This window comes from Capricornis sumatraensis, chromosome 11, assembly GCF_032405125.1.
Source record: "Capricornis sumatraensis isolate serow.1 chromosome 11, serow.2, whole genome shotgun sequence".
Classification (NCBI taxonomy): domain Eukaryota; kingdom Metazoa; phylum Chordata; class Mammalia; order Artiodactyla; family Bovidae; genus Capricornis; species Capricornis sumatraensis.
The window spans coordinates 80,879,575-80,906,363 of NC_091079.1; the positions used below are offsets into that span (position 1 = coordinate 80,879,575).

At 40.2% G+C, this 26,789-nt stretch overlaps 1 protein-coding gene across 1 annotated transcript in view; it reads left to right on the forward strand.

The window, feature by feature from the left end:
- Positions 1-7,792: 7,792 nt before the first annotated feature.
- Positions 7,793-26,789, forward strand: part of UBR5 (ubiquitin protein ligase E3 component n-recognin 5) — a 131,418-nt gene continuing 112,421 nt past the window's right edge. Inside the window, exon 1 of the mRNA XM_068983714.1 lies at positions 7,793-7,854. Coding sequence (XP_068839815.1) covers positions 7,793-7,854 — 62 coding nt within the window. The remainder of the gene's footprint in view (positions 7,855-26,789) is intronic.

Below are 26,789 nucleotides of genomic sequence, written 5' to 3' on the forward strand. Positions count from 1 at the left end.
GCAGTTGCCAGTTGGGAGAGGGGACAAAGGAGGGACAATATAGGGGTAGGGGACATTAAGAGTGACAGGCCACTAAATACAAAATAAGCTACAAGAATATATTGTGCAAGATGGGAAATACAGCCAACATTTTATAATATCTATAAATGGAGTATAACCTTTAAAAATTGTGAATCACTGTATTGTACACTTGTAACATATAATATTGTACCATTAACTTACTTAAACAATGCAAAAAAGAAAAAATTAGTTTTTTCTTTAATGTGTAATTTCTAGGAATTTGAAAATATGTTTTGAATGTGAGTTCTTTTTCAGTAATACATATCTTCTATTCTGTAGCTTATTTTTTTCAGTTGTTTGTTATTGTTTGTTTTTTTTAACCATTAAAAAAATTGAAGTATAGTTAATTTACAATGTTGTGTTAGTTTCAAGTTCATAATAAAGTGATTCAGTTCTACATATATATATATTATTTTTCAGATTCTTATCCATTATAGGTTATTATGAATATAGTTCCCTGCACAATATAGTAAGACCTTGTTATTTACCTATTTTATATATAATAGTGTGTATATGTTAAGCCCAAATTCCTAATTTATCTCCACTCCCCATACTCTTTGGTAATCATATTTTTTTTCAATTTTTTTTGGGGGGGCCACATAGCACAACATGTGGGATCTTAGTTCCCCAACCAAGGTTGAAATCTGTGCCTCTGACATTGAAAGCATGGTGTGTTAACACTGGATCACCAGGAAAGTCATTTTCAGTGTTTTAACGTTATGTTGTCATTTTGATGAATAGCAATTCTTGTTTATAATATAGTCTAACATAGTGATCCTTTTTCTTTATGATTAGAGTTTTTATGCCCAGTATAGGAAGTTTACTCCTGTCCTAAGATTATATAGATATCATTTTATATTGTCTTCTTAGAAATTTTATTATTTGCCTTTTACATGTACATCTATAGTTTGCCTGTGGGTAGGGGTTACGTTTAATTTTCAAAAATAATGATATCTAGTCATCCCAGCACAACTTATTGCAAACATCTTCCTTTCCAAATTGCTCTTAGGTGCCTATGTTATCAAAGTCATGTGTTCATAAACTTTTGGTCTATGCCTGAGCTGTTTCTTCTATTTCATTGATCTTCTTGTCTCCTCTTACATTTCCATGTAAGTTTGAGAAACAACTTGTGAATTTCTACTGGAGTGGAAGAGTTTTGATTAAGATGGCACTAAATCTATAGATCAGTTTAGGGAGACTTTACAACCTCACAGTATTAGTTGTACTAGTCCATAAACATGGTATATTCCTTCATTTATTTAGATCATCTTTGATTTCTCTCAGAAATGTTTTAAAGTTCTCTGGGTAGAGGTTTTATACATCTTTCATTGAATTTGTTCTTAGATATTAGAAGCTTTACAGTTTTTATATTACTTTAATTGCTATAATTTCTAATTCTAATTCATTTTCTAACTTTTTTATATATTAAAAGTGAAGTTCCTCAGTCGTGTCCGACTCTTTGCGACCCCATGGACTGTAGCCTATCAGGCTCCTCCATCCATGGGATTTTCCAGGCAAGAGTGCTGGAGTGGATTGCCATTTCCTTCTCGAGTATATTAAAGACAATTGTTTTTTTTTGTTGGACATTAACTTTACTTCTACTTATTTTGCTAAACCTGTTCATTCTAATTTGTATATATTAAAATAAGTCCTGTGAAAATAATGACGTTTTTATATTTTCCTTTCCAAAGCCTATATATATATTTTGAGAGAGAAACAGTTTTTTACTGGACTCAGAAGTCTATTAGTCTTGAGGACCTCTCTTTGTTGGTTTTGTTCCCCATGTACTTCTTGGCCCATTTGAGCTACTTCTTGCTATAGTGAATCTTGGCCTCATACTTCTTCTTTTCCAGGGTGTTTGTCACTACCTGGTACTTCCAGCCAAATTCACAAGTCAGGTAGCCCAGGTGGGCAAACCTAGAAATGGCTTCAGACACACAAACTTGAACAGAAATGATCATCTGCTTTGTCTTATCAAACTCCTTGAGGTGCTTTAAGAGTTTCCTGGTCATGCTTGATCTTGTGGGGCAGCAAGCCTTGCACAGTACGTCTGAAGATGTGCTTGGGGACCCAGAAGTGGAAAGGACCATTGGATGGGTTGGTGTCTATGGGCCTGTGGAAAAGGTCAAGGCCTGGCACCTCCATTTAATTCTGTAGAAGTTTGTGAGAAATGTTAATGTCCTCTCAGTGCATGACCACTGATTTCTTAGATGAGCAGTACTTGCCTGTTCACCCTGGCCTCCAGTAGCTCTGGAGCTGATTTCAACCATTGATTAGCACGAGCTGTCCCTCTGACAACTTCGGGAGCTACCTCAGAAAATTTATCCCTTACCTTTAAAATTCATTTTCTTGTTTTATTGCACTAGCTAGAGCTCTTGTGCAGTGCTGAAAAGGAGTGCTTAGAATAGGCATCCTTGTTTTCAGTCTTAGGGTAAAAGCTTTCAACATTTCCCCATTACAAAAGATACTTCCTATAGGATTTTTAAAAATACTCTTTATCAAATTAAAGAAGTCCCCTTCTATTCACAGTTTGCTAAGAAATTTTCTTCATGAATGCTTACAGAATTTTGTAACATTCTTTTTCTTACTCAGTTAATGATTTTTCTCTTGCATTATGTCAATGTGGTGAATTACATTTTTTGATTTCCATATGTCAAATCATCCAACTTGTTTGTGATCTACTCCTTGTTGTATATCCTGTTGAATTTGTTTTGCTAATACCTGTTTGTTTGTTTTCCCTATCACGCAGTTTGTAGGATCTTAGTTTTCCGACCAGAGATTGAACCCAGGCCCTTGGCAGCGAAAGTGCACATTCCTAACCGCTGCCAGTGAATTTCTTGTTTAAGATTTTTTAAACAGACTTTGTTTTTTTAGAGCAGTTTTAGGTTCACGGCAAAACTGAAAGGAAGGTACGAAGATTTCTCATATACTCCCTGCCCCCCTGCCATAGATAGTTTTGCCCACTATCAAGATCTTCTACCAGAGTGACCCAATTGTTAAAACTGGTAAACCTACATCGATAAATCATTATCATCCAGAGTTCATGGTTTACATTAGGATTCACTCTAGGTTTTGAACATTTTATTGGCTTGCACGAGTTTATACTGATATGTATTCACTGTTATAGTTCATACAAAGTATTTTACTGCTTTAACTATCCTCTGCTTGCCTGTTCTTCCCATCTCCACTAACCTCTGGCAGTCATGAATCTTTTAGCCATTGCCACAGCTTTGCCTTTTCCAGAACGTCATATAGTTGGGGTCATCAGTATATAACCTCAGATTGACTCCTGTCACTTAGTAGTAGCAGCGTTAGTCGCTCAGTCGTGTCTGACTCTGTGACCTGACAGACTGTAGCCTCCCAGGCTCCTCTGACCATGGGATTCTCCAGGCAAGAATACTGGAGTATGTTGCCATTCCCTTCTCCAGAGGATCTTCCTGACCCAGGGATCAAACCCGGGTCTCCTGCGTTGCAGGGAGATTCACTTAGTAACATGCATTTAAGGTTCCTTCATGTCTTTTTATGCTTTATAGCTCATTTCCTTTTTGTACTGAATAATATTCCATTGTATGCATGTAACCACAGTTTATTTACACATTCACCTACTGAAGGACTTTGTTGTTGCTTCTAAGTTTTAACAATTGTGAATAAAGCTGGTGTGAGCATCTATGTGCAGGTTTTTGTGTGGACATAAACTTTCAACTCCTTTGGGTAAATATTGAGGAGCATGATTCCTGGATCACATGTTAAGAGTATGTTAGTTTTGTAAGAAACCATAAACTATCTTCTAAGATAGCTGTACCATTTTGCATTCCCACCAGGAATCAATGAAAGTCCTAATTGTTCTACATCCTTGCCAGCATTTGGTATAGTCGGTGTTTTGGAATTTTATGCCCCGTTGTTTATTCAGTCAACATTCATATACCTACATATTTTCCCTTTTTATTTTTCATCATTTTATGCCTGTCTGCGCTTATACCAGGAAATCAGTTTCCTTTTACCTGACTCATACCTTTTAGTATGGGTCAACTGCTTAAAATTTCTCACATTTCTTTTTCTTTTTTTCTCACTTTGCCCCCCTCTTCCCTGCCCCACCCCCAGTATCTTTATATTTCTTGCATCCCTTTTTTGTCTGTTTGTTTCATTCTTGATGCTATATTTTGGCCTTAGGAGTGTGCTTTGCCCACAAGTGGGAAAAGCTTGAAGTGTAAGGGGATTCACATCCCAGGAACAATCCTCAACTACTGAGAGGTAGAATTAATGGATAAATACCTCTAGCTTCCTCTCCGCTCAGTGGGCTAATTCCAAGATATGTCCTAACAGTCTCTCTGATGACCCCCAGTGGGACTGAGTTCCAGTTGTCCACAGTGGGATTGAATTCTAGTTGTCTACAGTGGCAAAACGTTCATCAACCCACTTTTATTGACTTTTCTCCATTCGCTGTCTCATTTCTCCGTTTCCATATAGTGCTTCCTGCAGTCACTTCCTAAACACTTGTGGCCACATCCTTGACTCAATGTATGTCTTGGGGGAAACCAACTCTAAGACATGGCTTATTTCAGAGCTGCAGTCCTTTGGGCTCCATACAAAGGGAGAGGAGTTCATTAGTACTCACTCACTATTGCATTAGGGAACCTTGGACATCAGTTCCTGTCGTCTTAGCTCTGAGAATTTGTCAGAACTCCTCAACTTCTTGGCTTCTTACTAGGTCTTTCTGGAACTGGCATTCATCCCAGGGGGAAAAGTGGCTCTAAACACAGGACTCACTTCTTTGGGTCTTATTCATCCCTTGGATCCTAGTGTGGTAATTCATCATTATTTTGTTAACTCTCCTGTTCCTTTAAGCAGGTTTAAAGAAATATTGTTGGTTAACTTTTTAGCTGTCCTCAAATAAATTAGTTCAAATTGTTAGAAAAGAAGCTCACTCCAGCCTTCTTTTCTCAACTTGTATTGTACTTTGGCTTTTCAAAGAAGCTTCTGCTTGAACCTTGCTTATTTCCCTTCCTTATCTGTATTCCCTCCTTCCCCATCCATGTGATGCACAACTCTGTGTCTTTATTATTGCTCTTCCGGGTTCAAAGTGTGACCCACCATAGTGTTAGGGAGATGAATGTTCTAACACAGCAGCCTGGACAATGCCAAGATAGTTGTCAGTCAGAGACCAAGTGGGTACTTTGAATGGGCTGCCGAAGAGTGATGAGACCAGCCTTCAACCAGAATAGAAAATCTCACTTGGTAAATCAAGCTGAAAGCAGGATGGAAGCACAATGAAAAGATGAAGGAGGGCAGATATGGAAGAAAGAGAAATGAAGCAAAGTATAGCACGGACTTTGGAGTTTGTCCAGGGGCACAACTAAAATGACCAAGTTTAAACTGGATGTTCTGTTTTCCCAGAACATTCTTGAAAGCTTAAATGAAATGACTTTTCTTAATTCTCTTGGCTGGAACCACTTCCTCCTTTAACTTTCATAGCACTCTTATTGCATTTATCATATCACATTTTCCCATTGACTTTGAATAATCTGTTCCTTCTAAATTATTAAGTAGATGACAGTTGTGGTATAGTGGAAAGAGCAATGGAATCAGTTTCAGCACTTATAAGGTATTTGGGCCTCAGTATCTTCATCTATATAATGGGGATAATATTATTTACTCCATAATGTGATTTGAGTAATGAAAGACATAAGTGTATAAAGTGGTATGTAGTCAAGTGGTATATTTGTCAAGTGGCACACAGTGAGCAACTTGACAAAAAAACTTCTGCTTGCTGACATTACTAAGTGTTATGAAGTGCTCTCGGTACTTGACATACATTATCTTATTTAGGCCTCACCAACACCCTACATAGATCTATTACTATGGAATATTTCACAAATGAGGAAAAAAAGATGCTATGATAGGTTAAATGATATAATCAAGTCCACACAATTAATAATTATTAGAAACGGCACAAATTCAAGTCCGTCTGGCTCCAAAACTAACAGTGTCCATTGGTTTCCTCTGCTTCCCTGTGGCTCCCACGAATTTCTAATAAATAGAGGCTTTGAAATCACTTTTTAGTCTAATCTGGGCCATTTTGGAGCTGGTGACCTACAAAAGTGTTCCATTATCTGTCTCAAGGGGTACCTACTCTATCCTGATTTATAGTCATATATTTTGTTCAAAAGAACTTCTAAGCAAGTGCGTATGTGTAATGCAGTAACAGAAGAAAAGTGATATTTAAAATTAAGAACGTTTCACAGGACCCTTAATTTAACCGAACATACTGGAGAAAGAGGCTTCGTGTTTTCACTTTTTTTCTCTTGAAAGAAGTACTTGATTTTTTGAAGGGGCCAGAGAAGCCTTTGAGAAAAAAATCTATTAACTGGTTTCCTAGAAAAAGGCAGATCTATTCAAGAATTAGCCCTTATGATCCCACTGATCATAAGCTGAAGAACGAAACATCTTCGATGAAATTGATATTTCATCTTTCATTTAAAAGAATTAAAAATTCATGAGTCATTTAAATCAGGAAATCGGTGGAAATTTCCACATTTTGTCTTTGTGTGGATACGTGATGGTGGCGGTTGCGTGGGGGTGCGGGGTGGGATTGGGGAAATCAGGGTGATAAAAAGAAGTTGCTGCAAAGTCAGCTCTATAATCCTACGATTGGACCTTCTGGAAAGGCCCTTACATAACTACCTTACTTCTCCAATAAAACGCTGTCCGTTTCTTGCTCCTTAACAGATTTCTACACTTCCACTTTAAATATAACTGCGGATGTGAAGGACGAGAAACAACAACAGAAAACCCCTAAGGGTCCGCAAAATAATTAGGGCTGCCCCAAGAGAAATCAGAGCGCGAGACTGGAGGAGCCCCTGTTCCCTCCCACCACCACCGCGCCGGGGACACACACTTAGCCTCTCTCCCCGACTCCCCGCCCCAGCCGGCTCGCCCCTCCGCCTCATCTGTCCCGAACACGTGCTCTCCGGAACACTCACTCGGGAGCGAGCCCACCCCCCCGGGGGGGGGGGGCCGGGCTCGGGAGCCGAACGGCCCAATCGGCGCGCGCCTTACAGCGCCGTGGCTGAGCCGCCCAATCGGCAGGGCCTCGCCGCCCGTTTCCCGGAGCCCCGCCCCCTCGCGGCCGTGCCCCACGCCCGCCGGTCTCCTCCCTCCTCCTCCTCCTCCCGTTCGCCCCTCCCCCTCCGCTCGGGAGCGGAGCCTGCGAGACGGAGAAACTGGGGCAGAAGTGAAGATGGCGGCGGCGGTGCTGGTGGCGGCGGCGGCGGCTTCTCGCCAGTGACGCGCCGAGCGGGCTCATTTCCCTCCCCACCTCCCTAGTCCGGATCCCGTCCGCCGCCGGGACCACACACCGGCCCCACAGCCCGCAGCCCGTCCCCCTCCCCTCCTCAGTCGGGCCCCTCTCTCCCGACGTCCGGCTGCCGGCGGCGGCGGCAGCGGCGGCGCGCCCCGGGCCCCGGCCGCCGGCCTCTCACTCCTGCGCCCTGTCGCTGAGGGAGCGGGGTGGCGTGTTGATCCGCCCTCCTGCCCGCCCCGCCGGACCGCCGCGCCTCGGACACACGCCCGGCAGGGAGGCGGCGGCGGCCCCTGCGCATTTGCTTCTCTCATTTGGGGACCGGGAGGCGGCGGCGGCTGTGGCTGTGGGTTTTGACGAGGGGAAGGGGTTCGGGGGTGGGGGGAGCCGAGCGGGAGGGGGCCGTCCTCGAGAGGACGACGAGAAGGAAGCACCATGACGTCCATCCATTTCGTGGTTCACCCGCTGCCGGGCACCGAGGACCAGCTCAATGACAGGTAATAGGGCCGGCGGGCGGGCCGGCCGGCGGGCGGCGGGGGGAGGGGCGCCTCCCCGCCCTCCCCTCCCCCACGGGGCCGCGCCGGACCGGCGGCCGGTGGGGAGGGCGGGGGTCCTCACTGCCCCCCGGCTAGGCCCCTTCCGGGGCAAACTTCTGGTCCCAAGGGCCGGGGCCGCGGGGTCGGGGGGGTGTGGGGGGAAGCGAGCTGTGGACGGGGAAGCGCACTGCACCCTCTAACGCCCCCCGGTCCCCCCGCCTCCACGGAGGAGCCGCGTTCAACTCGGTGGGGGCGGCGGGTGGGTATCCAGCTCCCGGTGCGGGGAGCTTCATCACCGCCCGGGCCAGGCCCGAGGAATCCATATTAGTCAAAGTTGAATTGAGACAGACAATGCGGATGGGGGATGGTGGAGGTTGAGAAAAAAAAAAAAGAGGGAAGCGGAGAAGCCGGGCGAGGGGCCCCGGGGTAGGCTGGGTTCGCCCGGGCTCCCGGGAGCTGTGTCCGGTGGGGTGGTCGGACCGGCGGGGGCCTGGAGCTCCTGGGGGAAGGGGAGGCGGGGCGGGGTGGGGTCGGGGGACCTGGGTGGGAGAAGCTGATTCCCTGCAGATCGCGGGTGGGGTGGCGGGAGGGAGGAAGCGCCATGATTATTGTTATTATTATTAAATTTGAGGCCCTGCAGTGAGGTTTGCCGGTCCGGGGAGGGGATGAATTTAGGCGAGGGTGGGGGGCGGGGAGGGAAGTGGATTGGGTTCCCTTTGCTCTGTTTTCTCTGGAAACGGTGCTGGCAGCTCCTGTTTCCCAGTCCCTGTGGTGCGAGCTTTTTTGTTTCCTTTTTTAATTCTAATGATAGTGTTTTCCTGAGTTGTAATTTGACAGCTGAAAACCGTGCGTAGAGTCAAAGGAAAACTCTTACGTTTGCAGTTCGCAGTGCTGCTTTTCTTAACACGCTGTAAATTTCTGGGATGGGTTTTGCTGTGGGCGGAGGAGGCATTATGAATTTTTTTTTTTTTGGTCTTTCATAAGGAAGCTGTTTTGACTCCGGATTCCACCCCTTCCCTCCTCCACCGTTCCCTGCCAGTTTAGGATATTGAATTGCAAGGCCGCATGCTCTCAGGGAACTGAGATAAAGCAGGAAAAGTTCCTTCACTGTTGCAAAACAGAGATTCCGAAAAGGTTGAGGGAAACCTCCATTAGGCAAGGCTGAGAATCTAGGACTCAGATCGAATGATGGGCTAAATGTTTTACAGGGTCAGAAAGTGGGGCATTTGAAGTTTCTATCCCAACACTTTCGCTGCTCTCTCTTCCTCATAAATATAGAAGGCCGTCAGGGCCCACGTTTAGAAGTTAGATATGATTTTTGTTAAGTGACCGGGTGACATAAATTGCATGAAGCCCTGTTTGTCATGCACTTCCCTGAGGGAGGAAGAGGCCTAACTTGCTGCTGAGATACCGGCCTCTGTTTCGGGGTATCTAACTGCCTCAGGTGGGGCGGACAGCCTTTCAATCCGGGAAGCTGGAGACTTGGTTTCTGGCATTGGGTTCGGATTTGTCTAATCCTTGCTGTTGTAGCCATATTGTATTTCACATGTTTGTAGAACTTTTGGAATACTTTCTCAAAATACTAATCATTTGGAGTGGTCACATAGTTCTTTTAAGTACGAAAATAAGTTTTAAGTCATTTATTTTATAATGCAGTCTTATTCTGATTTTATTTCATTACAAATCTTTTGTTAAGACTTTTACATAAGCTTTTTTTTTTTTTTTTTGGGGGGGGTAAATTTTAGAACCAGGCTAGTAGTGAGGATAGCTGTACTGTCTGTCATTCATAGAATACAGTTGGCCATGCTTGTGGGGGAACTTGTTACATTGCACCAGAAGAGACATACACGGTGTATTTTTTATACTAGTCCTAACTTTATATACCAGGAATCCTAACTAATTTTCTCAATTGATCATGCATGCCAAAACCTATTTTGCGGTTTTGTTAGGCACTTTGAATAATTTTTGAGCATTCTTTTTTCAGCTAGTCTAGAAATTTACATGTATCCTTTTTAAAGCTACCTTTTCTTTTTTCATTCTTGGTGTAAACAAATAATCAGCTTTGACTCCTGTACTCTCAGTATACAATATTGAGACTATTTGGATCATTTTCAGTTTTCATGAGAAATAAAGACAGGTGGTTTCGAAAATGAGACTGTAAAATATGTGCATCAAGAATGTAGTAGATATTAAAAAAAACAGCTGTAGATAAAATTTTAGGAACCTGTAGTTGTATCTCGTAGCAGTAGAATGTCTGGTCTGTTTTATGAAAGCAGCATTTGAAATAGTCATGCTTTCCAGTTTTGAAGTAGTTGACTTGTGGAGCTGTTCTCTGTCTCCCCTTCAGAAGAAGATCCTGTATGCATACCTAGTTGCAAAATACTAGATCAACCCTTTGCTGCATTGTTTAAGGGAAATCTTTCCCCACACGAGACTCTTTCTCTGGAACCTTTTAACTTAACTAGAATGAGCCCAGAAAACTTTTGCCTTTAGATAAAAATCTAATGAAATGATAATTGATAGTTTTGGTGAAAAAAAAATAAATAAATAAATACATAGATGTTAGTATTTACCCGAAAAGCAGTAAGATTGGACTGGCAGCATGGTATTGAAAATAAATTGCTTAGTCAAATAAAACGCCTCAAAACACCAATATTGTGCTATACAAATAAAGTTTTCTATTTAAAATGGCTGCATCCTATTAAAAGTCATATATTTTGTTTACTGTAGAAATGTGATGTCAGCATTTAAAATGTACTCAGTATTAAAAAAAAATCTGATTTTTTTTCCCTCTGTGTTTTTTCTTTTTTAGCAGGAGGAATAAAAGAAGCAGGCAAAACAAAACAAATGGTAAACAGAAGGCAGAACGATACTAACAGGGTGATGTGGAGGCAAAAAAGCTAAAGCTAAAAATTGTTGTTTAGTCTCTAAAGTCAAGTCTGACTCTTTGCCACTCCATGAACTGTAGCTCACCAGTCTCTCTTATCTATGGATTTCCCAGGCAGGAATACTGGAGTGCGTTTCCTCTGTGTTTTTATGCTTGTTATTTTTGTGATGGGCTTCCCAGCAGTAAAGAATCCTGCCAGTGAAGGAGACATGAATTCGATCCCTGGATTGGGAAGATCCTCTGGAGAGGGAAATGGCAACCCACTCCAGTATTCTTGCCTGGGAAATCCCATGGACAGAGGAGCCTGATGGTCTACAGTCCATGGGGTTGCAAAAGAGTTGGACGTGGTTAAGCACGCACTCATGCATTTCTGTGACAGTCTTGGTATATTGGGTTAACATCTTTAATTATTGGCCCTGGGAGACCAAATAATGCAGTAGTTGAATACAGGTGGGGATGGCTAGGCATTCCTAGAGCCTAGGATATTGGTTGTGGATTTCCAGAGTGATTACAAGGTCCCTGGTGCAGAGAGCTGGCCCCTCAGCAAATATTCTTTGTATGGAATTGAAACCGCTCAGTGCTCAGATACTTGTGTGACATTTGGATTTTCTTTCTAGCAAATTCCTTGAGTTAGTGCTATGTTCCTGCTTAAAACATCTCAAGAAATAATCAGTAGTAAAAACCATACCAAGAGCATGGTACTGCATTTTGAGATTGAGAGGCGAGCTGGAAGTGCAACTCAACAAATCCTGGGAAGTGCTGAAGAAGTCAGTAGACCATTCTTTTCACAGATGCGCTGGAAAACCAGGCCTGAGTTTACTGACTTTATCCAGGGTACTGACAGATGAGGGCCACATGATGGGTCTTCTAATTTTTGAAGTCCAGGTCTCTTCACTGTCCCACATGGCCTGTATTCTAGGAAATCTTTGCTTTCTGAGGTGTCCCAGCCTTTGTGCAGCCACCTGTCTTAGAGTTTTGATTTCTCCTCCCCAATGCCTCCCTCCTGCACTTCAGATTGATTTAGGCCTTTTGTCAGAGCGCGGAACCTCTTAATGCTTTCCTAGTACTAGGTCAGGAGAGGCCTTTTAAGGTGATATGTGTTCCTGAGACTAGTCCCTGTCTTGAATTACTCTTTGGGATGCAGGTTGGCTACATTGCAACGCAGTTCACGTTGTTGGTCTGGATGTGGAATTTTCCTGTGAGCTTTGCTCTTAGGCATTATAATGTGCTGTGTGACCAGAAACAATCTGGGTTGAGACTGTTACATTGAAAAGGTTTTTCTCCAAGGAGCTCCCCCTTTAGAAGCTATAAGGCTACAGAGTAAGGTAGTGTAGATAGGAGTTTAAAATTAAGAATTCCTAAATCTGGTTTGTCTCAGCCCTGCTAGTTATTAACTATGTTGTGGTAGGCGAGTCGTTTAAGCACTTACAGTCTCATTCCCTGCCGTTGCTCCCCACCCCTACAGACTCAGTTTCTAAGTCAGGTATAGTAGTACCCTTGTTGGTGAAGAATAGTTGAGATAGCAGGTGGGAAAGCACAATATTATAGGTTCTGTGGAAAATATTATAAAGAGATAGTTACTTTTTACAGCTTTTACATTTTGTCTGGTTTCCAAATAGGAAAACAGGCACTAGAGGAATTGCACTAGAATATCCTTAGCATTGAGTGCAGAATCCAGACTGTTAGTCTTAGACCAGTGGTTCTCAATTGGGTGTAGTTTTTGCCCCCCTGGAGATGTTTGCCGTGTTTGGAGACATTTTTTGGTTGTCCCAGTTGGGGCATTGTTACTGGCCTCTGGTTGGGTAGACATCAGAGGTGGTTCTCACCACCCTGCAATGCACAGGACAGCCCCACAGTAAAGTTTGAACCTATCCATGATGTCAGTTGTGGTGAGGTTCAGAAACTCTATCATAGATCATCTTGAATATATACAGATGTGAAACTAAAGGGAAATTTATGAAAAATTCAAGCAGTATAAGTTAGTCTCAAGACATGACTTACTTAAATTGAAATTAGTTGAAAAGAAATAAAATTAACAAGTCAGTTCCATAGTAACAGTAATCACATTTCAAGTGCTCTGTACCCACATGTAGCTAGTAGCATGGCATTGGACAGTGCAGATACAGAACAGTGCCATGATCACTGCAAATTCTGTTGGGCAGGGTTGACACAGAAAGAGCTTTTTGCACAATACCTGGCATTTAGTAAGTGCATCTTATTTTATTAGGAACTGTTGGGTTTTAAAGACTCAGCCATATCCTCATCCCTTCAGTAGGATCCAGAAAAGAGGCCTGGGATTACGTGGAGCTGAACAAAGATTGTGGTGGGTAGAGGTTATAATAGTTGAAAGCTGCCTTAAGTTTCATTGTGCTACACCAAAAAAACACAGTATTAGGGTGGAATAAAGCATCACGTCACCAAACCAGTGGGAAATCTGACTATTTGATTATTGAGATAGTTACCTAGAAACAATAATACTAGAGTGACTTTACTGAGAAAGTCCAGGCAAGCCTCAAAAATGATTAAGTTGTTTAAGGAAAGTAAGATTAAAGACAGGGTATGGAATAGCCAAACAAAAAATTGAAAATGAAAACAAACAAGGGAAGATTAGTTTTATAAATCAAAAAATCAGTGAGTAAATTGTAGGTCTAGGAGTAAACAGATACTTGGGAAGGCAATTACATAGTACACAGGAGTACAACTAGGAATCATGGGATGAACTTTAGAAAAGGTGAGGATTTTTCCTTAACAATTAACATTATTTAGGAAATAGTCTTTAAAGGAAAGTTTAGTCACTGAGGACTGTGTCAAATTACACGTAAGTAGATCTTGCAGAGTGTATTGAGGGGAATAATCTTATGTGATAGGAGAATGTATTTATGTCCTTGTGCCCCATTTTCACCATACATACACTAGGCCCTTGGTATCCACAGGTTTCATATCCACAGATACCAAGTGCTAACTATTTGTACTAGTTATTTTATAAAGGGACTTAAGCAGCCAAGGGTTTTGGTACCCGCCAGGACTCTTGGAACCAGTACCCCTTAGAGACACAGGGCCAACTGTATTTCTAGTTAAGAAAACAAACTAATTATAGTCTGTTTCTGTCATTTTGACACCTTGGCATTCTGAGCAAATGACAACAGCCTGTCTCCTGGCTCACTGTAATTTTGAAATGTTGATTTGTTTTTATAATGATTTTTAAGTTTTATTCTGAAAATTATTTTAAAGCTTTTTATTATGAACTTTAAAACATATACAGAAGTAAAGAGGATAGTATAGTGAGCACCCAATTTCAACAACCTGATTTAAAGTGTCTTCCCTCTTATTCCTTTCCCTCAGATCATATATTTGATACACATTCATTATATATCTCAAAGTTGAAAGCTTTAAAAAAATTATCTTAATCTCAGAGTTCAGTCTGTTTAGATTTTTCCTGTTGTTACATGAAAGCTTATTTTTGATGATTGACCGTTTTGTGACTTTATATAATAAAACCAATTAAATTTTAACATGTTATAAAATTTGACATTCTTAAGAGAAATTTGTTGGATAATAGCCTTAGATGGATAGGCAACATTACATTGGAAATATTCCTGACAGATGTTGTCACATCTTTAACCTCTAGTGTGATAACATTTGATCAGCAAGTTGCTTGTAATAATGATGGAAAGACAGAGTTCTTGAAAGTGGGGCACATTGAGGCAAAAGTCATGTGAAAAGTTTACTGCATTCTTCTAACTTAATATAGTGGTAAGACTTCCCTGGTGGCTCAGATAGTAAAGAATCTGCTGATGATGTGGGAGGCCCAGACTCTATCCCTGGGTCAGGAAGATTCCCCTGGAGAAGGGCATAGCAACCCACTCCAGTATTCTTGCCTGGAGAACGCCATGGGCAGAGGAGCCTAGTGTGCTACAGTCCATGAGGTCACAAAGAGTTGGACATAACTCAGCGACTAACACTTTCATAGAGGTAAGATTACTGGTAAATTGAATTTAGCTATTAGAAATTATTCTCCAATGAGATCATATTTTATATTATTTTCTTGATAAGATCACTGTAGTGGTAATAAACCCCTTCAAAATGAGAAATATGATAAATTCTTAGGTAACTGTGGTTTCTGATATCCTCATTTTTGTCAGGATATTGAATAAAGTGTTACAAATTAATGTTACTTCACCTGTAAATAAAAATATAAGCTTAAACAGCAAAGTAATGTTATTTGTTCAGTTTCCAGTGGTATCATTCACCTTAATAAAATGTTTCAACTTTCTCTATTCTTATTTAGTTTGTAACTCAGCTTTATTGAAGTTTAACTTACATACAGTAAAATTCACCCATTTTTAGTGTACAGTTTGAGTTTTGACAAATGTGTATAGTTGTGTAACCATGATTACAATCAAGATACAGAATATTTTCATGATCCCAAAAGTTCCCTGGTGCCCTTTTGCTTTCTGAGCCCCTTCTTCCCACCACGCTCCTGAAAACAGCTATTCTTTCTCTCACTGTAATTTGGCCTTTTTTAGAATTTCGTGGAAAAGGGATCATGTGTCTGGGGACTTTTCCTTAGCACATGTAACAGTTTTTTTTCTTTTGTTAATTATGGTTGTTGTTGTTTAGTCACCAAGTCGTGTCTGACTGGGACCCCATGGACTGCATCACACCAGGCTTCCCTGTCTTCATTATCTCCTGGAGATGGCTCAAACACATATCCATTTGAGTCAGTAATGCCATCCAACCATCTCATCCTCTGTCATCCCCTTCTCCTCCTGCCTTTAGTCTTTCCTAGTATCAAGGTCTTTTCCAATGAGTTGACTCTTCGTATCAGGTAGCCAAAGTATTGGAGCTTCAGTATCAGTCCTTCCAGTGAATATTCAGGACTGATTTCCTGTAGCATTGACTGGTTTGATGTTCTTGCAGTCCAAGGGACTCGAGTCTTCTCCAGGACCGCAGTTTGAAAGCATCATTTCTTTGGTGCTCAGCCTTCTTTATGGTCCAACTCTCACATTCACAACATGACTACTGGAAAAACCACAGCTTTGACTGTACAGACCTTTGTTGGCAAAGTGATGTCTCTGCTTTTCAATATACTATCTAGGTTTGTCATAGCTTTCCTTCCAAGGAGCAAGTGTCTTAGTTTCATAGCTGCAGTCACTGTCCACAGTGATTTTGGAGCCCAAGAAAATAAAGTCTCACTGTTTCCATTTATTCCCCATCTATTTGCCGTGAAATGGTGGGACCAGATGCCACGTTGATTGTGGTAGTAGTATTTCATTGTTTGGATTATCGCTATATTGTCATCTGTTTTCTAGCTGATGGAAATTGGAGCTGTTTTCAAGTTTTTGACTGTTAATAGTTTTAAAAAATTCCTTACTATTAAAAAGCATTCTCACTACAATATTGTAAAATAATTAGCCTCCAAATAAAATAAATAAATTTATATAAAAAATAAAAAGCATTCTTACACAAGATTCAGAGAACACAGTTTATAAAGTCTAGCAAGGTTGCCATCACTGGTAGTATTTTGGTGACTCTCTGGTCTCTTTTTTCCTATACATGGATTTTTCTTTTAAAATATAGTTGTGATCATGCTGCATATAATTTTATGTATTTGAAATTTTTCTTGACTCCAAAATGTTACATTATTTTTCACAGGAAAAAGCTACTCAAATGTACATTTTTCTTGATAGCAAATTTTCATGTTAATATATATATGTATATATATATACACATATGTAAAAGAGATTATGTAGTCTGGAATTTCATTAGTAATAGTGGTATTCTAGATCACCAGTTATAAAGATTATGACAGTGTCCAGTCTAGGGAGCACTGTGAATTGAATGAATAGATAGAATTTTATTTCCTTTTTCATCAGTTCAGGCCCCATTCTTTTTTAGTACAAAAGGAAAAGTGTTGAGAAACTACCATTTCAAGAAACTGGCTCTGCCCCAGCATGAATATGCCATTCCAGAATTCATATGACAAGGTGGTGTAGCTCTTTATGACCTGCTCTAAGACTTGCTCAGAGGCCTGGTGGAGGTTCACCTGAGTGTTTTCCTGTGGAGAAACAGCCTGCTGCTGTGATGTGAAAAGTGGAGGATGATGGGTTTTTGTAAGCTTCTAGAAAAAGCCAAATTTGAGATCAGGAAGTTAACTTGATGAAGAATGTTAAAAGAGCAGAGATAATATGGTAGGGTTGTTTTGATGTCTCAGTGATGGAAATAGGGTTTTATATGAAAAGCTTTGAGGGGAGGAGTATATGAACTTTCCTAGTTCATTGTCTGCATTCTTCTGTTGTGGGAGTGACTTTGCTTCCTGTCCAAAGGGAATTTGACCTAGTCCACTTGTTGCTCTGTGTCATCATCTGCATATGGAAACTTTAAGGGAAGCACCAGACAGGTGATTTTTTGTGTGTGCGTGCAAATCTAGTTTAAACATTCAGTCTCTTCGTATGCTTTTATTTTTAGTAGTTTTTAAACTTCACTTTAAACTTTTTCATTTTTAAACTTCATCTTTGAGAAGTCCCTGGGTGTTTTCCTTAAGTAACTGCATTTTTCTGCTTATCAGGTGTTGTGATCATTATAGATCAAGAATATTGAGGGGGAGGGAGTCCTTGGATTCTGTGGATAGTGAGAGAGTCCTTGGATGCTGTGGACAGTTGCTGTGGTGGTTCTTTAGGAGAGTATAGGAACTACTTTTTCTTTGCTTCCTGCAGTTGCCAGCAGGGATGAATCCAAATTGCTTCCACGTGTTTCTACTGATTTTCTGTTAGGTTTCTGTCACTGCCGAAGGGACACAGAACCAGGAATGGCTCTCTTCTATAGGGGAGGTTGGCAGCCCGTCGTCTGCAGGTCAGAGATGGTATGGGGGCTGATTTTGTTGGCAGTTGCTCATCTTTCTGCCACTTCGGAGAGCAGAGAGATACTGAAAAAGAAATACAACACCTGATTCCAGAGATAGGAGTCAGTGTGTCATTAGCAGCCTCCCCATACCATCCGGAATGATTTTGGTTTCATAAAACTCTGTGGAATGGTAGGGATTCTAGGCCAGTTGGTCTTTTGCTTTTCTTCTCCAGGGTCTCTTGATTCCTCAGAAGTCTCTTTGGAAATGTAAAAAGCTTTCAGTTGACATGAAGATTCAATCTTCTCTCTCTCTCTTTTTTTTTTTTGTAAATTCAAGGGCATTCTTGAGGGGTGATAGCATTTATCTTTGAGGATGATATATTTAAAATCTTTTTTTTAATAGAAAGTTTTTCTGGCAATAGTGTTAAAGTTTTGTAAGTAGTATAACCTAACCAGATGTAGTAAAAACATTTATTCTGGTAGCCTTTTCTGATTAAGAGGTTTTTTGATTTAAAGCAGTTTTTCTCATAGTATCTAAATGGACTGCCATCATCAGGAACAAAAAAGTATGAAGATCCTGGTATAAAAGGCTCTTATCCACATTTCTTTGTTTTAAAATTCATCAATGACAGCAAAACCAGTCAGTCCAGAGGAAATCAACCCTGAATATTCATTGGAAGGACTGATGCTGAAGCTGAAACTCTTAATACTTTGGCCACCTGATGTGAAGAGACTACTCATTGGAAAAGACCCTGATGCTGGGAAAGATTGAAGGCAAAAGGAGAAGAGGCTGGCAGAAGATGAGATGATTAGATAGCATCATCGGCTCAATAGACATGAATTTGAGCATGCTTTAGGAGGTAGTGAAGGAGAAGGATGCCTAGCATACTGCAGTCCATGGGGTCGCAGAGTTGGACACGACTTGGCGACTGAACGACGACGACGACAGCAAATAGGGCCAAACTTGCCACTTCCTCACTGCCCCCAGCCATCCTTTCTCCATCAGACCATAGGTTCTCTAACCGTCTGTCTGAGGATAGAGTAATTTTTGTTTGTTTTTCTGTTTTTACAAATGAAATTAAAAAAATTTGAAACAAGTTACATAAAAATCAGGTCTTCCCTAGAACTGTGAGACACTGAGAGGATAGCTTTTTAAAAACGCATGCCAGTGCTCATAGGCTTACAGTCTTAGGGGAGTGACACTGACCCATGGGCGAGTAGCAAACTGACAGACTGGCAGAAGAGTTTGGCCTGTGTCAATATTTGCTGTGTGTTGCCGGCACAGAGTCGAGAACAATGTTAGGTGAGTTTCCCTTGTTCAGTAAATGTTTGTGTGCTTCTCAAATGTTGTGCTAGGCTTGGGGTAGCTGCACCAACCCTTCCTGGAATTTGGGTTGAGAAGCAGTTGGAACTTTTTCTAGCTCTTTTGGGAAAGTTTGTAGAAGAGTGAGGTGATAGGTTAGTGGGTCCTGGAGTGGCATCAGGTAGGTGGGCCATGTTTGTTGATTTATTTTTAACTTTTTACTTTGAAATAATTATAGACTCACAAGTAGTTGAAAAAATAATGCAGAGAAGGACCCATGTACTCATAACCCAGCTTCTCCCAATGGTAATATCTTGATTGTGCCAAGTATTTTTCACATCCTTGTCAAAGTACTAGAAATGCAAAGATGTATTTTCTGCATATGCATTTTTGAGAAGTCTTTGTCTGTTAAGAAAATATAGATTAGAAGACACAAACAAAAGACTCAAAGAAAACTTGGTATTCTTAGATGATTTTGAATTGATGGGATATTTAGTAGGCAATCAGGGCTTCTCTGGTGGCTCAGACGGTAAAGAGTCTGCCTGCTGTGCAGTCTCCTGCACAGCGGTCTTTGGTTCTGTCCCTGGGTTGGGACAGATTGCCTGGAGAAGGGAATGGCTACTCCAGTATTCTTGCCTAAAGAATCCCATGGACAGAGGAGCCTGGAGGGCTGCAGTCCCTGGGGTTGCAAAGAGTCGGACACAATTGAGTGGCTAACACACACACACACAGTAGGCAATCAGTCTGTTTTTGATACAATGATAATGGGATATAAATTGGAGGAAGCAGTTGGGGATTTGTTGGTTTGCGTGTGTGTCTGATACTAATTGGCTGTGTGACCATGAATAAATGCTGTTACTCTCATTTGTAAAATGAGAGAATTGGACCAGATTATTTAGGACTTTTCTGCTCCAGTTTCTGTGCTCTTAGGATTGTGATAGGGAAAAGGATTTTTGTATTGTAGAATGGCTCAGAGGAAGAAAGGACTGTGGGTCTAAGGTTGTCCATGGTTTCTTTTACTTAAATTTTGTTGATAAATGGAAAAAATAAAGAGGCAAAGTGGGAAGATTTTACTCTTTTGCTCAATTCAATGACTATTTAAATTATATACATTGTGATGCAAAGATGATGGCCTCTGCCCGCTTGGAGCTTTCAGTTTAATGGGGAAACAGGCATGTAAATAAAGAATTAAGTGCTAAGGGAGACTGTAAGTGACAGAGAAGAAGGATCTGATGATTAAACCTGGTGCTTGCAAAAGGCTTTGAAGACAAGGTTTCGGGGTGTGGGTACTGGTTCAACCTCCATTCTCTTGAGCCTAAAGAGTTTTCATTTATAGTCATTGAAGATGCCGGTAGCAACCAGAGGTTCATCATAGATGTCTGTATTTGATATTGATAATAAGAGTTTAAATAGTAGTCCAGAACTGTCGAATTGTTTTGAGAACAGTTTACATACAGACAGTGGTGTTTTTTTTTTTCCAGTTGTTGTTGTTCCTTTGCTTTTTGTTTGCAAAAGATCTGTCTAGGGATTAAAAACATAAGAGATTAATGGCCCGTTGGGGTGTGAAAACAAGTTTCTAGTGTTTTGAATTAGTTGTGGAAGAGATATTGGAAAGTGGCAGGGAGGGTCTAGGGGACGCTTGAAGAGCTTATGTGGGGAGTCTGCTCCTTTCTGTTTGTGCCTACACAGGCTGGGCTTGATGCTGTTGCTTAGTCGCTCAGTTGTATCTGACTCTTCGCAACTCCATGGACTGTAGCCCTCCAGGCTCCTCTGTCCATGACATTTCCCAGGCAAGAGTACTGTGGCTGCCTTGAACGCTGCCAGGAGAGCAGTGTCGGAGCACAGAGAAACTTCGGAATGCAACCTGGTGTTCCCTGATGCTTTCATTGTTACTGTCATTTAAGATGACAATCTCATGTAGTACACTGCCAGTGAATATTTTAAGATGATTTATGGTTGTAGATACTCGTGATCAGTTTTACGGGCTTTGCATTTCACACGGGATTTAAGACCTGAAGGTGAGATGAAATAATCAAAAATGCATTTCTGAATTTGGATCTATGTGCTTAATCTTTTAAGTTTTCTAATTTTTATCTGTTTTCAAAAGGTTTGTTTTGTGATAATGACATTCATTATCAAGTATTACAGTTCTTACAGTGTTATGTGTCTCTGAAAGACTTTGTGTTTGATAGGCATGCCCTTTTGGGGAAGGAGCTCTGAAAACTGAGAAGACACTAAATTTGGAGTCAGGAGACATTTGGTTCTTCTATTATCAGTCATGTAATCTCGAGCAAGTCATTTCCTTGCAGGGAGTTTTAGTTTACTCATTTGTAAGATGAGGGGATGGATGAATGTGACGTCTGAAAGTTCATCTCTTTGAGTCTGTGTGGTTGTTGGTCTTTAGATACTGTTTTATAAATTGTATTTAATATGTATTGGTCAGCTTTGCTCTTCTAAGATTTCATTTTTATTTCCTGCCTCAGACCTTCTGTTCTGTTCTTTCAACTCATTCTAATGGGTATCTAGAAGCAGTGCTCAGTTGTTTGAGTCATGACTGACTCTTTGTGACCCTGTGGACTGTGGCCTGCCAGGCTCCTCTGTCCGTGAGATTCTCCAGGCAAGAATGCTGGGATGAGTTGCCGTTCCTTCCTCCAGGGAAGCTTCCCAACTCAGGGATCGAACCCATGTCTCCTGCATTGCATTGCAGGCGGATTCTTACCCACTGAGCCACCTGGGAAGCCTCTATTTAGAAGCAGTGGACATTCTAAACTCTGAACACCTTGTTTGTTTAACTGGAGTGGATCTCTTGAAAATCAGCCCAACTCTTCTGTTTTGTTTTTTATTCCCCTCAATTTTTTAACTGATGGGGCTTGTGTATTTGATTTGACATGAGTAAATTTAATTAGTATAAAATTATGTTATCTTTTCATTATACTTTCCATATAAATTTAATGGGGGAAGGTTCTGGGTAGCAAAAGATTATTTGAAATAACGTGTGATAAAGCAAAAACTCATTGACGGCTTATACCTCCTGGGCTTGGGAGTGTGTGCTCACCTTTGGTTTGGGGTGGGCTGAGACTTTTCTCTTTGGGGAGGCTGTTTGAGCAGTCCTGCTACCTTTTAAGTGCTCAGTGGGAATTTATCTTCTGTTTTCTAAGGTACCTATTATGCTGTATGGTAGGCTATAATAATTGACCCTCCCTTTTGACTTGAGTAGATTACAAGTCTACTTGACTTTGCTGAGTAGAAAGTCATTTTTGAGATGTTCAAAATTTTACATCAAGGAGGATTTTAGGATTTTCATATTTTACAGCTGAGGGAATTGAGTGCTAGCATGCCCAGATGATTAGTGAAGTGGCAGACTAAACGCTACAGTAATAGAGTAATTTATTGCTTTTTATTTTCTTCTTGGAATGGGCATGGGAAGTAACTTATTTTTCTGATACACACATACCTGTTAGTATATATATACACACACGCACACCTTTTAGTGTGCGTGTGTGTATATATATGCACATATGCAATTAAATATTAGTATGTATACACTGTGTGTATGTTTGCACATGTGTGTCATTAAATAGTATCTTATTATTTAATTCAGCAGATTTTGTGGGGCTTCTGCTACATGCTAGTTCTAACCTTGGGTATATGGTGGTAGAGCTTAGTCTGTGGTAAAAACAGGCTATTATAGTACAGTATGATGATACAGGGAAAGACGAAGTAAAGGATTCCTCACCAAAGGCACATGGCCCAGTCTTGCGAAGAAGGAAAGCTTATTGGAAGGAGAAATGTTTAACAGGAGGACAGGATTCTGAAGATGGGGTAGGCGGAGGAGCTGGTGGGGATATGTGTGATGTAGGATACGGCCTGGAGGACTAGAAGAGCTTCCTAGGTGGAAGGAACAGCATGTGTGAAGCCCCTAAGGTGAGAGAATGATCAGAGTAACTACATAGGGATTCACATCAGTTGAATAGTTTTCTTATATTTATGTAGTGGGTTAGACATACAGCAACTAAACCAGTTCAGTGCAGTTAAGGGTGTGAATTCCATCCTAGTTTTGGCCAGCTGCTTGATTTTGTGGCTACAAATAGCACCCTTAAACCTCTCTCCAGCCAAGTTGTTGGTATTTGTTAATGTTAATGGGAACAAACAAGCTTGGATAGGTGGTTTCGTTCAAATGCCTTAATGCTGTTGGGAAAATCCTGTAAACGGACCAATAATATCACTGAGATAAATAAAAGACTGCATTTTTCTATGTTAAACAGTTCATGGTCTTAACCAGGTTAAAAAATAAAAGTTTCATAAGAAGTGGTGGAAGAAAAAGACAGTGTGCTTGTTTACGGGTTAGGAGCGATTGCTTTGATGTCTTCTCAGTATGTTTTAGTGTTGTATATATTTCTGTGTGAGTATATATTATTTTAATAATAGAAAAAGAATAAATCCCTAGGAAAGTGTTTTAGTTAGCTATTCATGTAAAGCAGGAAATTTCACTGAAGTTTGTTTTTTCTTTAGAAACTTCTTACATGAAGTATAATTTCTTTGTGTAAAACTGAGGAATGATTCTACAAATAATTATTTTTAAAACTTGTTTTGAACTTTGATATTGAACAGAGCCATTAATATATGACATATATGTTATGCCATATATAATATATGTCATATATATGACATCAGATATATGGACATAATTTCTGACTTGAGTTTACAGAATATTTATTCACAGCCATGCCTCAAAGAAGTTGTATGTGTTGAAAGACTTTTGGATTTGGGGCTAAAGCTTACCATTTCCATTTTATATTCAGATATCACCCAGGGAGAAGATAGGCAAAAACATTGTGATAAAAAATTTAAGCACTTTTTTCCTCCTAGTAAATTGACCAGAATTTTCACCATAATTTAACTATAAATGAACATGAAAAGAAATTCAACTTCATTTCATTCATTCATTCATTATTAGTCAACAAATATGTACTGAGGGCTCGTTTTGGGCCAGATACTTGGGTTATATCAGTGAACTAAAGAGGCCAAAAGTCTTGCCCTTGAGGAGCTTACATTTTAGTGACACACTTTTTGAGTTATGAAACACTTCTTTTGAAATGTGTGGTGTTTAATTTCCACGTGTCACATCTATTTGAAATGTATTTCTGTTAAAAATGTAATCAGTTAGGAATGATGGGAAAGCCCACCAAATTATTCTTTGGGGTATCCCTAAATGGTTTCTTTAACATTCTCATTATCCTGCAGAACCGCTCTTTAAATTGTCCTTCCTTCAGTTTGAGCCTGTGAGTGCCATCCAGGGAGCTGAGTGATCATCTCTTTGAAGACAGGCTGATTGTGGTCTCTACATTCCTAGTGCTTGACATATGTTAGTACATATTTCTGTTAAATTAATCTGAACTTCAAAGTAAGCAAAATAAAGTACTTTATTTTAATAAAAATTAGTGTAGAACTATATTCCAATCTCTAGAATAAGGAAGGAATTTAGTGTATGGATTTTTTGAATGTACTGTTTTAGTAACATTGAAAGATACCACAGTATAACTTCACTTGACACCCCCTTCCTCCTCCCTCCCCCCATATTTTCATGTAGGAGACCTTCCTTCAGTGAGGAAGCCTTGACTGTATATGTGTATGTAATTTTGGTGAGGCGGATATTCTTTTTCCCACCCAACATTCTATTGTAAACATTTTCAGATGTGCAGAAAAATTGAAAGAAGGTAACAGGGAGTTTTTACCTTATACATTCAGTAATTGTTGTTTTGGTAATTATTTTTTCCAGATTTGCAGAATACACATGTATATATAAATGACTTTGTTGAGCTCTTTAGGAGTTGCAGTCATCATGGTGCTTTTTAAAATTTTAAATACATGGTGGACTTGCATTACCAACAATATGGATCTTCTTCTGTACAACCATCATTCTCACTTTAGAAAATTAACAAAGATTCCTTTATACCTTAGCTTTTCTCCACTTGTCTTTAAAATGTCTGTATACTTAGCTTAGTTTTTTCAAACCAGAATTCAGTCAAGGCCCATGCATTGTATTGGCTTCATTTGAATTTTGTCAGGAGTCATTAAAAAAAAATTGTGATTTTTTTCCAAGGGCCTCACTTAATTATTGAAATACTAAAATTATTCTGTTTATAGCTGTGTCATTGTTTCCAATTTTTATGAACTTTTAATTGGTCTGTGTATATAATTTTCATTTATCAGCAGTGTGTATTTTAATGAATTTCTCAGTGTTGCTTTCTGTAGATCTGGTGCAGTCATGCATTTTTGCAAGATTTGCAGTTTCACTCTGCACGTCTGGCATTGGATTACATTTTGTTTGTCAGGTAACATCCTATGATTACCACCAGCTTGACTTCAAAAGGTGTGGGCGTTGTGCAGTTGTAAAACTTGCAGGGGTTTTTGGAGACCACTTTAATAAGAGATCAGTAGATGGTGAAGGTTTTGGCCTTGCCCACTTCTGTTTCCTTATGTGGTCTCTGAACTGTAGGAATGAGGACATGAGAACATTCTATCAGTATATGTTACTGGGTGATTGACAGGAGAGTTGGCTCGTCAACGTTGTATTAGTTACTAGAGTGTATAGAAGTATAGAATTTTTTTTTTTTAAAGAAAAATGCCATTGTATTAATTAATTAATTTTTTTTTTGCCAATTCACAGTGTATTTTATTTATTTTTTTCATGTTTATACTTAAGATTTTTTTTTTTTTTACTTTATTTTAATTTACAATACTGTATTGGTTTTGCCATACATTGACATGAATCCACCACGGGTGTAGAAGTATAGAATTTTTATTGATGTTATGTAAAGATTGGCTTTTGAGAAAAGATTTACTATTAAGGTGAGTCTAAGATCAGCCCTGGGATTTCTTTGGAAGGAATGATGCTAAAGCTGAAACTCCAGTACTTTGGCCACCTCATGTGAAGAGTTGACTCATTGGAAAAGACTCTGATGCTGGGAGGGATTAGGGGCAGGAAGAGAAGGGGACGACAGAGGATGAGATGGCTAGATGGTATCACGGACTCGATGGACATGAGTCTGAGTGAACTCCGGGAGTTGGTGATGGACAGGGAGGCCTGGCGTGCTGGGATTCATGGGGTCGCAAAGAGTTGGACAAGACTGAGCGACTGAACTGAATTGAACTGAACTGAAGGTTAAATAGATTTATAAATAAGATAGGTGATAGAAACATTTAAGACATTTCACAGGTGTAGGTATATAAAGTTTTGGTTTTTAAACTTGGCACAGTTAAAGGAAACTGGTAGGAAGATTATCAGAGATGAATAAAAAACGAGGCTTTATTCATATACTAGTGGAACTAGGACCAAAGAAAATGCTGAGATTTCTTTTGATCATCATTCTGGTTTTTTATTGTATAATCACTCCAGACTTAATGGTGTGAAACAGTGCTCATTTATTATTATTTCTGGCGATTGACAGTACTCAGCTAGGTGGTTCTTAACTAGATTTATGCAGCTGCTATCAGATGGTAGCTGGAGTCATCTGGAAGACTCAGATGGCTGGGATGTGGAATACTGATGTTTCTCAGGCATCTCTACCTTTGTGAGGTCTCCCAGGTAGTGCAAAGTTTAACAGACACTTGTCCCAAGAGACAGAGAGCCAGGCTAGAATGCCCTTTCCTGACATAGCCTTAGCAGTCATGCAGTATTTCTTCAGCCGAGATGTTTGTTCAAGAAACAAATCATAAGGCCCATATTTAAAGGAGAAGGATTAGACTTCACCTCTTGATGGCATGAGTACCAAAGAATTTATGGATTTTTTTTTTTTTTTAAAGACTACCACAACCATTAAAAACAATGATAAACTAATAGTAAAGTGTAATTGTTCAGGA